The sequence below is a fragment of the Notothenia rossii genome (genome assembly GCF_949606895.1).
Source record: "Notothenia rossii genome assembly, chromosome: 11".
In the NCBI taxonomy this organism is placed as follows: Eukaryota; Metazoa; Chordata; class Actinopteri; order Perciformes; family Nototheniidae; genus Notothenia; species Notothenia rossii.
The window spans coordinates 56628406-56641604 of record NC_136910.1 but is presented as its reverse complement, the minus strand read 5'-3'; the positions used below and the strand labels follow the sequence as shown (position 1 = coordinate 56641604).

The following is a 13199-nucleotide window of genomic DNA, read 5'->3' as shown; positions in this document are numbered from 1 at the left end:
TGAAGAAGAGGGGACACATGTTGATGTAGAAGAGACATGAAGAAGAGGGGACACATGGTGATGTAGAAGAGACATGGAGAAGAGGGGACACATGTTGATGTAGAAGAGACATGGAGAAGAGGGGACACATGTTGATGTAGAAGAGACATGAAGAAGAGGGGACACATGTTGATGTAGAAGAGACATGGAGAAGAGGGGACACATGTTGATGTAGAAGAGACATGAAGAAGAGGGGACACATGTCGATGTAGAAGAGACATGAAGAAGAGGGGACACATGTTGATGTAGAAGAGACATGAAGAAGAGGGGACACATGTTGATGTAGAAGAGACATGGAGAAGAGGGGACACATGTTGATGTAGAAGAGACATGAAGAAGAGGGGACACATGGTGATGTAGAAGAGACATGAAGAAGAGGGGACACATGTTGATGTAGGAGAGACATGAAGAAGAGGGGACACATGTTGATGTAGAAGAGACATGGAGAAGAGGGGACACATGTTGATGTAGAAGAGACATGGAGAAGAGGGGACACATGTTGATGGAGAAGAGACATGGAGAAGAGGGGACACATGTTGATGTAGAAGAGACATGAAGAAGAGGGGACAGATGTTGATGTAGAAGAGACATGAAGAAGAGGGGACACATGTTGATGTAGAAGAGACATGGAGAAGAGGGGACACATATTGATGTAGAAGAGACATGAAGAAGAGGGGACACATGTTGATGTAGAAGAGACATGAAGAAGAGGATTTTGAATAATAGGTCCCCTTTAATATTCATTCCCCAGCATCCTGCTTTCCGGTAACCCTCTGGATTGTGTTTGTGAGAACTTGTGGATCAAGATGAGGATCCTGGAGGACAGCGAGGGTCCGGACCCGGAGTGCATGGACGAGCGAGGAGTCACCCAGGAGTTCGCCACTCTCACTCCTCCAGACTGTGGTAACGTGACACTGAGTTTATAAAAAGCTCTTATTGACCGTTCAGAGAGCTGATCGCTGCATGCAAACACATCCGGAAACAAATCCATGTGAAGCTCTGGTTGCATGTTCCTTTCTCTTATTGACTCTCCATGGTTCCTGTCCATAAGTCTTCCTCCTGTGAAGCTCCCCCTGAAGATAAGAGAAATACTTTATTGATCCCAATTTGGGAAATGTTTGCGTAGCAGCAGCATAAAGGACATGGCATTGGACAATACAAATTAAAAAGACGAGAAAAAAATCATGTTGAATTTACAAATTAACAAAAACAAAATATAAAGCAAGTTATTATATATACATAAGTATGTGGGATGGAATATTAAACTGAATATATTCATTTAAAATTTAGACAGTGTCTTCTCTCCCCCAGTGGTGTAAAGTACCTAATTTACTTGAAGTACTGTACATTTTTGGGGTACTTGTACTTTACTTGAGTACTTCTACTCCACTACATGTATTTAATCCCTTTAGTGACTTCTCAGATGTGGATGAATGATGTGAAATTTAATCAAGTGTTAAATCAGACTTGAGTTCCACCTGGAGTAAATCCACCAGCTACCCTGCAGTATACAAAGTCATTCAAACTAGCTGCACCTTTACCAGCTTTGAGAACACTTTCATGATCAATCATTATCAAACATATCATATCTATTATTCTGAAATGGACCAATCTGCACAATGACTACTTTTACTGTCTTTCACTATATTTTGATGAGAATACTTTTCTACTTTTACTTGAACATTTTGAATGCAGGACTTTTACTGAAACAGAGTATTCCTACACTCTGGTACTTCTACTTTTACTCAAGTAAAAGATCTGAGTACTTCTACTTTTATTCATGTACAAGATCTGAGTACTTCTACTTTTATTCAAGTATAAGATCTGAGTACTTCTACTTTTACTCAAGTACAAGATCTGAGTACTTCTACTTTTACTCAAGCACAAGATCTGAGTACTTCTACTTTTACTCAAGTACAAGATCTGAGTACTTCTACTTTTACTCAAGCACAAGATCTGAGTACTTCTACTTTTACTCAAGTACAAGACCTGAGTACTTCTACTTTTACTCAAGAACAAGATCTGAGTACTTCTACTTTTACTCAAGTACAAGATCTGAGTACTTCTACTTTCACTCAAGAACAAGATCTGAGTACTTCTACTTTTACTTAAATACAAGATCTGAGTACTTCTACTTTTACTTAAATACAAGGTCTGAGTACTTCTACTTTACTAAGTCCAAGACCTGAGTACTCCTCCCACCTCTGCTCTCCCCTGACCTTCCTCTCTGATACATGCAGTAGATGTTGCTTCTTCCTGCTGGCTTTTACTCCTGACGAGGATATAAAAAGCTCATATTGACCGTTGGGAGAGCTGATCGCTGCAAGCACATAAATCCATGTGAAGCTCTGGTTGCATGTCTAATGTTGCTCCTTTTCCTTGCAGTGGTTCCTTTAGTAGAGGTCAACCCAAAGTCAGTGACGGAGATGCAGGGGAGCAATGTGCGGGCGGTGTGCAGCGCCTCAGGTTCTCCAGCTCCGGAGATCACGTGGAACCTCGACTGGATCTCTACACACCACGAGGTGAGGCCAAAACACACATTACTTCCTGTTTATTATGCTTATTTACCTTTCCTGTAGTGTGATAGGCTTTTGTGCATGTAAAGCACATGTGGCAAACTCGAGGCCCGGGGGCCAAATCAGGCCCGTGGTGGATTTAATTTCGGCCCGCAGGATAATTTCTAATTCCTATTAGATCTGGCCCGCCGGTATATTGCACCTTCACTCCATCCTGAGGGTCTCCTCAGCTCAGAGCCTGAGCCCAAACATTGATGACCTTGCACCCAAGATGAGATGCCAAGTATCTGAGCTAGCATCACAGAGCAGCACACTGAGTTTAATGGATGGTTCCTTCTGCACTTTCTCTCTCACGACAACAGGGCATGTTTGGTTTCTCTTTGAGGGAAATAGTTTTGTTGAAGCTGTTGTTGGCCTGTGGGAAAATGTACTCATAAGAAATGACTCTGGAAAAGCTGCAGATAGAGCCATAAGAAATGAATCAACTGATTATTTAATGTTTAATGTTGTTTTTATAGGCAATCATTGAAGCTTTCTTAGTTCCAGGTTTAATATGTGCAAAAAGTTCATTTCAATAAGTTCTGCAATAAACATTGAACCAGTCCGGCCCTCCACTAGTACCCATTTTTTTATTTTGGCCCACTGTGTATTTGAGTTTGACCCCCCTGCTGTAAATGGTCTGCAAAAGCTAAAATCCCTAAGCGGTTGACCAATCACAACAGAGCCGGCCAGCTAACCAATCAGAGCAGACTGGACTCTGGTTTCAGACAGAGGGTGACTGCACAGGCAGTATGAGAAAAAATAAAGAGCTTTTTGAACATTAAAGCATGGAGACATGTCACAGGAGAGGCACAACATATAAATACAAAACCTGAAATGAGCGTAATGGGGCTCCTTTTAGTAAATGTTTCCGCAATTCAGTGATTTTTAGACTATAAAGTGTAGCAGGAATGAGCGTCACATACCGGAATTGATTCAGATTGTTGGCATTTTATTTCCCTGGTTTCAAAGTCAATGTTTTATTTGAGTGGTGTTTTATTTGCAGACTGATTTAAGAGCTTTGGTTCAAACATCACTAAACGATTTCAATGGTTTTGTTTTATGTCAGTAAATACCCCCATCTTGGGAATTTTGAGACCTTTTTAAACATTGAAGCATGTAAACGACATCTTCCTTCACCCTGTCGATGTTGTTTCTTCATGAATGACTGCCTCACTGCACATTATCCTGCTTACACAGCTACATACTGAAAGATCATCAATATTGAAAATGATCCTTATTGCTTCCGCTAAGAAAAAAAATGGTCCGTCTTGTTTGCTTCCTGTCTGTCTTCTTCTGCTGCTCCCTTTATTTTGTACTTTCTGTCTTCTTCTGCTGTTCCCTTTAGTGTTTACTTCCTGTCTGTCTTCTTCTGCTGTTCCCTTTGGTGTTTACTTCCTGTCTGTCTGTCTTATTCTGCTGTTCCCTTTAGTGTTTACTTCCTGTCTGTCTTCTTCTGCTGTTCCCTTTATTGTTTACTTCCTGTCTGTCTTCTTCTCCTGTTCCCTTTAGTGTTTACTTCCCGTCTGTCTTCTTCCGCTGTTCCCTTTATTGTTTACTTCCTGTCTTCTTCTGCTGTTCCCTTTAGTGTTTACTTCCTGTCTGTCTTCTTCTGCTGTTCCCTTTATTGTTTACTTCCTGTCTGTCTTCTTCTCTGTTCCCTTTAGTGTTTACTTCCCATCTGTCTTCTTCTGCTGTTCCCTTTATTGTTTACTTCCTGTCTTCTTCTGCTGTTCCCTTTAGTGTTTATTTCCTGTCTGTCTTCTTCTGCTGTTCCCTTTATTGTTTACTTCCTGTCTTCTTCTGCTGTTCCCTTTAGTGTTAATTCCTGTCTGTCTTCTTCTCCTGTTCCCTTTAGTGTTTATTTCCTGTCTGTCTTCTTCTGCTGTTCCCTTTAGTGTTTACTTCCCGTGTGTCTTCTTCTGCTGTTCCCTTTAGTGTTTACTTCCTGCCTGTCTTCTTCTCCTGTTTCCTTTAATGTTTACTTCCTGTCGGTCTTCTTCTGCTGTTCCCTTTATTGTTTACTTCCTGTCTGTCTGTCCTCTTCTGCTGTTCCCGTTATTGTTTACTTCCTCTCTGTCTTCTTCTGCTGTTCCCTTTAGTGTTTACTTCCTGTCTGTCTTCTTTTGCTGTTCCCTTTAGTGTTTACTTCCTGTCTGTCTTCTTCTGCTGTTCTCTTTAGTGTTTACTTTCTGTCTGTCTTCTTCTGCTGTTCCCTTTATTGTTTACTTCCTGTCTGTCTTCTTCTGCTTTTCCCTTTAGTGTTTACCTCCTGTCTGTCTTCTTCTGCTGTTCCCTTTAGTGTTTACTTCCTGTCTGTCTGTCTTCTTCTGCTGTTCCCTTTAGTGTTTACTTCCCGTCTTTCTTCTTCTGCTGTTCCCTTTAGTGTTTACTTCCTGTCTGTCTTCTGCTGTCCCTGTTATTGTTTACTTCTTCTCTTTCTTCTTCTGCTGTTCCCTTTGGTGTTTACTTCCTGTCTGTCTGTCTTATTCTGCTGTTCCCTTTAGTGTTTACTTCCTTTCTGTCTTCTTCTGCTGTTCCCTTTTGTGTTTACTTCCTATCTGTCTTCTTCTGCTGTTCCCTTTAGTGTTTACTTCTTCTGCTGTCCCCTTTAGTGTTTACTTCCTGTCTGCCTTCTTCTTCTGCTGTTCCCTTTAGTGTTTACTTCCTGTCTGCCTTCTTCTTCTGCTGTTCCCTTTAGTTTTTACTTCCTGTCTGTCTTCTTCTGCTGTTCCCTTTAGTGTTTACTTCCTGTCTGTCTGACTTCTTCTGCCGTTCCCTTTAGTGTTTACTTCTTGTCTGACTTCGTCTGCTGTTCCCGTTATTGTTTACCTCCTGTCTGTCTTCTTCTGCTGTTCCCTTTAGTGTTTACTTCCTGTCTGTCTGAGTTCTTCTGCCGTTCCCATTATTGTTTACTTCTTGTCTGTCTTCTTCTGCTGTTCCCTTTAGTGTTTACTTCTTGTCTGTCTTCTTCTGCCGTTCCCTTTAGTGTTTACTTCCTGTCTGTCTTCTTCTGCTGTTCTCTTTAGTGTTTACTTTCTGTCTGTCTTCTTCTGCTGTTCCCTTTATTGTTTACTTCCTGTCTGTCTTCTTCTGCTTTTCCCTTTAGTGTTTACCTCCTGTCTGTCTTCTTCTGCTGTTCCCTTTAGTGTTTACTTCCTGTCTGTCTGTCTTCTTCTGCTGTTCCCTTTAGTGTTTACTTCCCGTCTTTCTTCTTCTGCTGTTTCCTTTAGTGTTTACTTCCTGTCTGTCTTCTGCTGCCCCTGTTATTGTTTACTTCTTCTCTGTCTTGTTCTGCTGTTCCCTTTGGTGTTTACTTCCTGTCTGTCTGTCTTATTCTGCTGTTCCCTTTAGTGTTTACTTCCTTTCTGTCTTCTTCTGCTGTTCCCTTTTGTGTTTACTTCCTATCTGTCTTCTTCTGCTGTTCCCTTTAGTGTTTACTTCTTCTGCTGTCCCCTTTAGTGTTTACTTCCTGTCTGCCTTCTTCTTCTGCTGTTCCCTTTAGTGTTTACTTCCTGTCTGCCTTCTTCTTCTGCTGTTCCCTTTAGTGTTTACTTCCTGTCTGTCTGTCTTCTTCTGCTGTTCCCTTTAGTGTTTACTTCCCGTCTTTCTTCTTCTGCTGTTTCCTTTAGTGTTTACTTCCTGTCTGTCTTCTGCTGCCCCTGTTATTGTTTACTTCTTCTCTGTCTTGTTCTGCTGTTCCCTTTGGTGTTTACTTCCTGTCTGTCTGTCTTATTCTGCTGTTCCCTTTAGTGTTTACTTCCTTTCTGTCTTCTTCTGCTGTTCCCTTTTGTGTTTACTTCCTATCTGTCTTCTTCTGCTGTTCCCTTTAGTGTTTACTTCTTCTGCTGTCCCCTTTAGTGTTTACTTCCTGTCTGCCTTCTTCTTCTGCTGTTCCCTTTAGTGTTTACTTCCTGTCTGCCTTCTTCTTCTGCTGTTCCCTTTAGTTTTTACTTCCTGTCTGTCTTCTTCTGCTGTTCCCTTTAGTGTTTACTTCCTGTCTGTCTGACTTCTTCTGCCGTTCCCTTTAGTGTTTACTTCTTGTCTGACTTCGTCTGCTGTTCCCGTTATTGTTTACCTCCTGTCTGTCTTCTTCTGCTGTTCCCTTTAGTGTTTACTTCCTGTCTGTCTGAGTTCTTCTGCCGTTCCCATTATTGTTTACTTCTTGTCTGTCTTCTTCTGCTGTTCCCTTTAGTGTTTACTTCTTGTCTGTCTTCTTCTGCCGTTCCCTTTAGTGTTTACTTCCTGTCTGTCTGACTTCTTCTGCTGTTCCCGTTATTATTTACTTCCCGTCTTTCTTCTTCTGCTGTTTCTGTTAGTGTTTCCTTCCCGTCTGTCTTCTTCTATTGATGTATCTGACATCCGACGCTCTGTCTTTTAACCCCTTTCCTTCAATCCCTTGATCCTCCTCAATAACGGTGATGTTATGCTTAACAGCTGTGTGTTATCGATTAATAACAACCTCTGGTTTCCCTCGACAAAAAGCAATGGGATTTCTCCATAGGATTTTTGGAAAATTTAAAAAAATAAGATCTGTGGAAAACGATCCTGTTTGATAAATGCATGTTTTGTTCAGCCGGATAATCTCCACACGTCCACCCTACTTTTATAATTTTCTAATCATAAATCTAATGTCCAGAAGCAAAATGCTAACGTTATGCTATAAAGGAACTGAAGCCGAGTACAGCAGAACGACTTCAACGTCACGCCAACTTAAGATCCATATTCAAACATACAGATTCTGAATGGTACGAGTTGAAGCGTTTGTTTGAACAGTTTGCAGGAGGCAGGGACTTGCTTTCAAGCAGAACAGGGCAAACTAACTTAGAGGAGTGTTTACGTGTTCGGCATAATGACCTTATTTCCAGCTATTTTCCAAAAAAAATGTTCAAAAAACCCGTAGACTCTGAGACGAGGGAACCGGAAGTGGTAAAACGCTAACTCACTTCCAGGTTTTAGGACTCGTTCCTGCACCACTCTATAACGTATAATATTACATGCATACTGCGGGACGTGTAATAAATATAATACTGCTGTGTTTACAGATTGATCCCTCGGATACGAAGAACATCCTCACCTTGACTGATTTGTCTCCTGATGATCACGGGAAGCTGATCATCTGCAGCGCTGAGAACATGGTCGGTCAGGGAGAGGCCACGCTGCTGCTCAACATCCTCTGTAAGCAGGGGCGCCGTAAGGGGGTGAAAAGTTAGGACGATTCTAAGAGCCCGTGACTGACAGGGGCCCAAACTATTTTAGAACATTAAGAAAAACATTTTTAATTAACAAATGTGATATCTTTTCATGGGGCCCAAAATCCCTGGCGGCGCCCCCATACTAGCCAACCTTGAGACCTCAGAAATCAGGAGAATTTCAAAATGCAAAAAGGGGGGGGGGGGGTGCTAGTTTATCGCCGGAGCTGTTAGATTAACATGAACATGCTTATTGTAGTTCTAAGTGCAATGCCTTGCGGCCTTGATGGAGCATATGTGTGGGCAGGAAAGGAGTGAGCAGAGGGTAGATTAGTTGTCGATTCTTGTTCTGTTTTCTGTGACTCTCTTCCTCACCCTGTCAGACTTTCAGTTGCGCGCTACTAAAGAGACGTGTAACCATGGAAACCAAACAATGGTGTAGCTGTATTAAAGTCCGAGTGGAAACAGTCCTGAGTAAATCTGATTTTGTCAGAAATCGGGAGAAATATGACCCCGGGAGGAAACTGGGAGAGGGCAATGAAATCGGGAGTCTCCCGCGAAAATCGGGAGGGTTGACAAGTATTGGCGCCCCTTTCTGTAAGGACTCTCGCTTTTCTCCTAGTATCCACTGTAACTGTGAGAGACTGTAAGATAAGATAAGAAGGACCTTTATCGAGCGTCGTAGGGAAATTCAGGTGAAATAGCAGCAACAGAAAAAGGGAGGAACACAGGTAGTACACAGGAGAATAAACACAGGGATATCAAGAGTTCAGCTCAGTTATTGAAACGGGATACATTTCTAAAGTAATCCTCCCAACCCTGAGCATGCATATGGAATGAGTGTTGTTATTTACTATGCTTGCTTCTAAACCTTGTTTTGTTTCCAGTGGAAGCACAAGCCTCCTGCTCAGTTTGTTATCATTACTGTCTCTGGGCAAATCTTATTGACTCTCCATGTTTCCTGTCCATAACTCTTCCTCCTGTGAAGCTCCTCCACACACTCCTCTGCTTGTTTAGTGCCACGTGTATCCTCCTGAAGTCACTGTGTACTCTCCCCAGCACGTGCATACTAAGTACATTTACTCAAGTTCTGTACTGAAGTACAATTTTGAGGTACTTGTACTTTACTTGAGTATTTCCATGTTAGGCTACTGTGTACTTCTACTCCACTACATGTATTTAATACCTTTAGTTACTTTACAGATGTGGATGAATGATGTGAAATCTAATCAAGTGTTAAATCAGACTTTAGTTCCACCTGGAGTAAATCCACCAGCTACCCTGCAGTATACAAAGTCATTCAAACTAGCTGCACCGTTACCAGCTTTGAGAACACTTTCATGATCAATCATTATAAAACATATCATATATATTATTCTGAAATGGACCAATCTGCACCATGACTACTTTTACTGTCGCTACTTTCACTATATTTTGATGAGAATACTTTTCTACTTTTACTTGAGGAACATTTTGAATGCAGGACTTTTACTGTAACAGAGTATTCCTACACTCTGGTACTTCTACTTTTACTCAAGTACAAGATCTGAGTACTTTTACTCAAGTACAAGATCTGAGTACTTCTAGTTTTTACTGAAGTACAAGATCTGAGTACTACTTTTACTCAAGAACAAGATCTGAGTACTTCTACTTTTACTCAAAATCTGAGTACTTCTACTTTTACTCAAGTACAAGATCTTAGTACTTCTACTTTTACTCAAGAACAAGATCTGAGTACTTCTACTTTTACTCAAGAACAAGATCTGAGTACTTCTACTTTTACTCAAGATCTGAGTACTTCTACTTTTACTCAAGATCTGAGTACTTCTACTTTTACTCAAGATCTGAGTACTTCTACTTTTACTCAAGTACAAGATCTTAGTACTTCTACTTTTACTCAAGAATAAGATCTGAGTACTTCTACTTTTACTCAAGAACAAGATCTGAGTACTTCTACTTTTACTCAAGAACAAGATCTGAGTACTTCTACTTTTACTCAAGTACAAGATTTGAGTATTTCTACTTTTACTCAAGAACAAGATCTGAGTACTTCTACTTTTACTCAAGAACAAAATCTGAGTACTTCTACTTTTACTCAAGAACAAGATCTGAGTACTTCTACTTTTACTCAAGTACAAGATTTGAGTACTTCTACTTTTACTCAAGTACAAGATCTGAGTACTTCTACTTTTACTCAAGAACAAGATCTGAGTACTTCTACTTTTACTCAAGTACAAGATCTGAGTACTTCTACTTTTACTCAAGTACAAGATCTGAGTACTTCTACTTTTACTCAAGATCTGAGTACTTCTACTTTTACTCAAGAACAAGATCTGAGTACTTTTTACTCAACCCTCCTTTCATGTTCGTTTCTCCACCTCATTACTTTGGTGTTCCTGGTCAAATGTATTTACCTCCCTTGTCAGCTGTAAATATGTTCAAAGGCCTACTGTGGAGGCAATCAAATGTAAATCACAATATTTCTGAGTGATGAAAGTAGTACATCTGTCAAATGTAAGAACAAGATGTGAGCACTTCGACCACCTGTGCTCTCCTCGATCCTCTCTAAGCCCATAGATGTAGCTTCTTCCTGCTTTTACTCCTGCTGTTGATGTCCTGTCTCCTTCCCTGGTATCCCTCTCCCTTCCTCTGATCACTCTTCCTCTCCCTTCCTCTGTCAGTCGCCCCCACCATCGTGCAGCTGTTGGAGCCGGAGCAGGACCACCACTGGTGCATCCCCTTCAGCGTGACCGGGAACCCAAAGCCCGACCTGCAGTGGTACCACGACAACGTGGCGCTGCAGGAGCAGGACCACATCCGCACCATGATCCACGTGGAGACGGAGCGCGAGTACCACGGCTGCCTGCAGCTGGTCGACCCCACGCACATCCACAACGGCATGTACCGCCTAGTGGCCAAGAACAAGTACGGTCGCGACGAGAAGAAGGTCTCGGCCTCGTTCATCGAACCGCCAGACTTCGGCGAGGGTGCGTTATTGACCGTGCTGGATAGTAACGGTTCTAGACCAATTTTACTGGGAGGGCAGTTATTTCATGAGAGGGGCACAATAAGAGCGGGTTAAAAAGACAAAGACACTATAAAGTAATTCTGTATTTGTTTTTGTAAAGTTGTTTGTTTTATTCAATTCAAGTTACAGTCCTTTGTTTAGTCGTTTTTTTAAGTTAGAGTATTTGTTTTAGTCAATTTAAGTTACAGTACTTTGTTTCAGTCGTTTTTTTAAGTTAGAGTATTTGTTTTAAGTGACAATTTAATAAAAAAACACAAACAGTATTTGCTTCTATATAAGATAATGAACAGTTTAATCTCCACCGTACATCCGGGTCTCTGATTTGATTTAGTTCCAATAAATCGTAATATTGTTACCTTTTTTTGGAGGGGGGCCACAGGGGGGGTCAGTGTTACGGGGGGAACTGCCCCCCCCTAGAACCGCCCCTGAGGTGGAAAGTACAAATCAAATCAAAATGTATCATAGCCCCTGTACAAAGCAAACAAAGACAAAAACTAAATACAAACGTCATAGCATAAAAATTATAAAAACATTATACCTCAACATAAGTATTGCCGTGTGTCTGTCTGTCTGTCTGTCTGTCTGTCTGTCTGTCTGTCTGTCTGTCTGTGAGTGTGTGTGTGTGTGTGTGTGTGTGTGTGTGTGTGTGTGTGTGTGTGTGTGTGTGTGTGTGTGTGTGTGTGTGTGTGTGTGTGTGTGTGTGTGTGTGTGTGTGTGTGTGTGTGTGTGTGTGTGTGTGTGTGTGTGTGTGTGTGTGTGTGTGTGTGTGTGTGTGCGTGCGTGCGTGCGTGCGTGCGTGCGTGCGTGCGTGCGTGCGTGCGTGCGTGCGTGCGTTAATGTTGAACGGAAACTAGGTGATGGAAGCTAGTTTACAAGGAAGACAGATGCGAAGAGATGGGTTTTGAGTTTGCTTTCAAGGAGTAAACGAAGATAGCTTACAGTACACTGCTCCAAGTAGGATGGGTTACATGCAGAGGCCAAATGTCCCCGTGTGTGTGTGTGTGTGTGTGTGTGTGTGTGTGTGTGTGTGTGTGTGTGTGTGTGTGTGACCATTAAAGAGGGTTTCATCCTCCATTTCTTTCTATTACTCAAGTAAAGTACTGACTGATGTTGGTCTTTAATAACTCTACTTAAGTACCTTTTTGAGGTATTTGTACTTTACTTGAATATTTTCATTTTTTGCTATACTTCCACTCCACTACATTTTGGTACTTAAGTATTTTTCTGCTAATACTTTTGTACTTTTACTTCTTCCACTGCTGGTTATTCATACATTTAGTAAGAAGTTTGCACAATTCTGTTTCAAAGTCCACTGCTAATGCACATTTTTGTTTCTTTTCAGCAGATGATATCGGTAAGTACTGATTCCACTTCATTTTACAAACAATACTGGTGACGCTTGTTAGGAAGCCAATGTCTACAGTTTTTATTTTTATTGTTCTGTCTTTTTATTTTTATTTAAGTATTATCGTTTTTATTTGATTGTATTTACTTGTTTAAAATGAAATGTATCTTTAGGTTAACATCTGTCCAGGGACTACAGATGAAAAATAGTCTCTTGGCTAACTGGCACATTTACAGAAATGTTTATTAATGTGCACTGTCCCTGTTAAATAAATGAATAATGTGATGACGTGTTAGGACATTTGTTAGGAAGTTAGTAGTTCCTAAAAGCGATGGGATTTTTCCATTTGGTTTTGGATTATTCCAAAATGCTGTCGACAATGGCGTCATATAAAGCTTTTATTTTAATGATGCCTGTATTCAAATTGAAACTTTTCATGATCTGTCCGTCCTCCTGTCTCTCTGTCTTTCTCCTGCTTTCACCCAGACATGACTGGTAGGTTCTTGTACTTACAAATTAAAATGTTATTGTTTAATCCCTGTACTCTAAAATATACTATTTGTTGTATTATTTTGACTGTCATTAATACTGTTTTTGTTCATTTTGATTAATATTTTTGTAAATAACTTCTGAAAGATTTACAGATGAAGTTATTATTTTCAAATTTTCTGACAAATATTGTAAAAAATCTTATGTTATTTTTTTGTTGTTGCACCTGTTATATAGTATTGATTCAATTATTTCATTGTATGTGTTAACTTATTAATATTACAGTGATTATCAATACTTGTTATATCATATTGAAATAATATTGAAAAATCTGCAATGTGTACTGGCATTATTTAGATATATTGAGTTCTACAACCGATATTTAAGAATACAAAAATATATATATATTCTAACAAGTATTTCGTTTTTTCCAGACCCTCAGCTTCCCCCACTGGACGAGAGTGTTGCAGTAAGTCACCGTTAATGTTTAAATAATTTTCCGGTTAGATTATTTTATAATTTGAGAAAGAAATAATAGCAAATTACAGGTT

At 40.4% G+C, this 13199-nt stretch overlaps 1 protein-coding gene across 1 annotated transcript in view; it reads left to right on the top strand.

The window, feature by feature from the left end:
- The window catches only part of ntrk2b (neurotrophic tyrosine kinase, receptor, type 2b), a 34419-nt gene that overhangs the window by 6876 nt on the left and 14344 nt on the right, over nt 1-13199 (top strand). The window contains exons 5-9 of the mRNA XM_079657355.1: nt 791-942; nt 2425-2561; nt 7640-7772; nt 10468-10797; nt 13083-13117. Of these exons, the coding sequence (XP_079513481.1) occupies nt 791-942; nt 2425-2561; nt 7640-7772; nt 10468-10797; nt 13083-13117 (787 nt within the window). The remainder of the gene's footprint in view (nt 1-790; nt 943-2424; nt 2562-7639; nt 7773-10467; nt 10798-13082; nt 13118-13199) is intronic.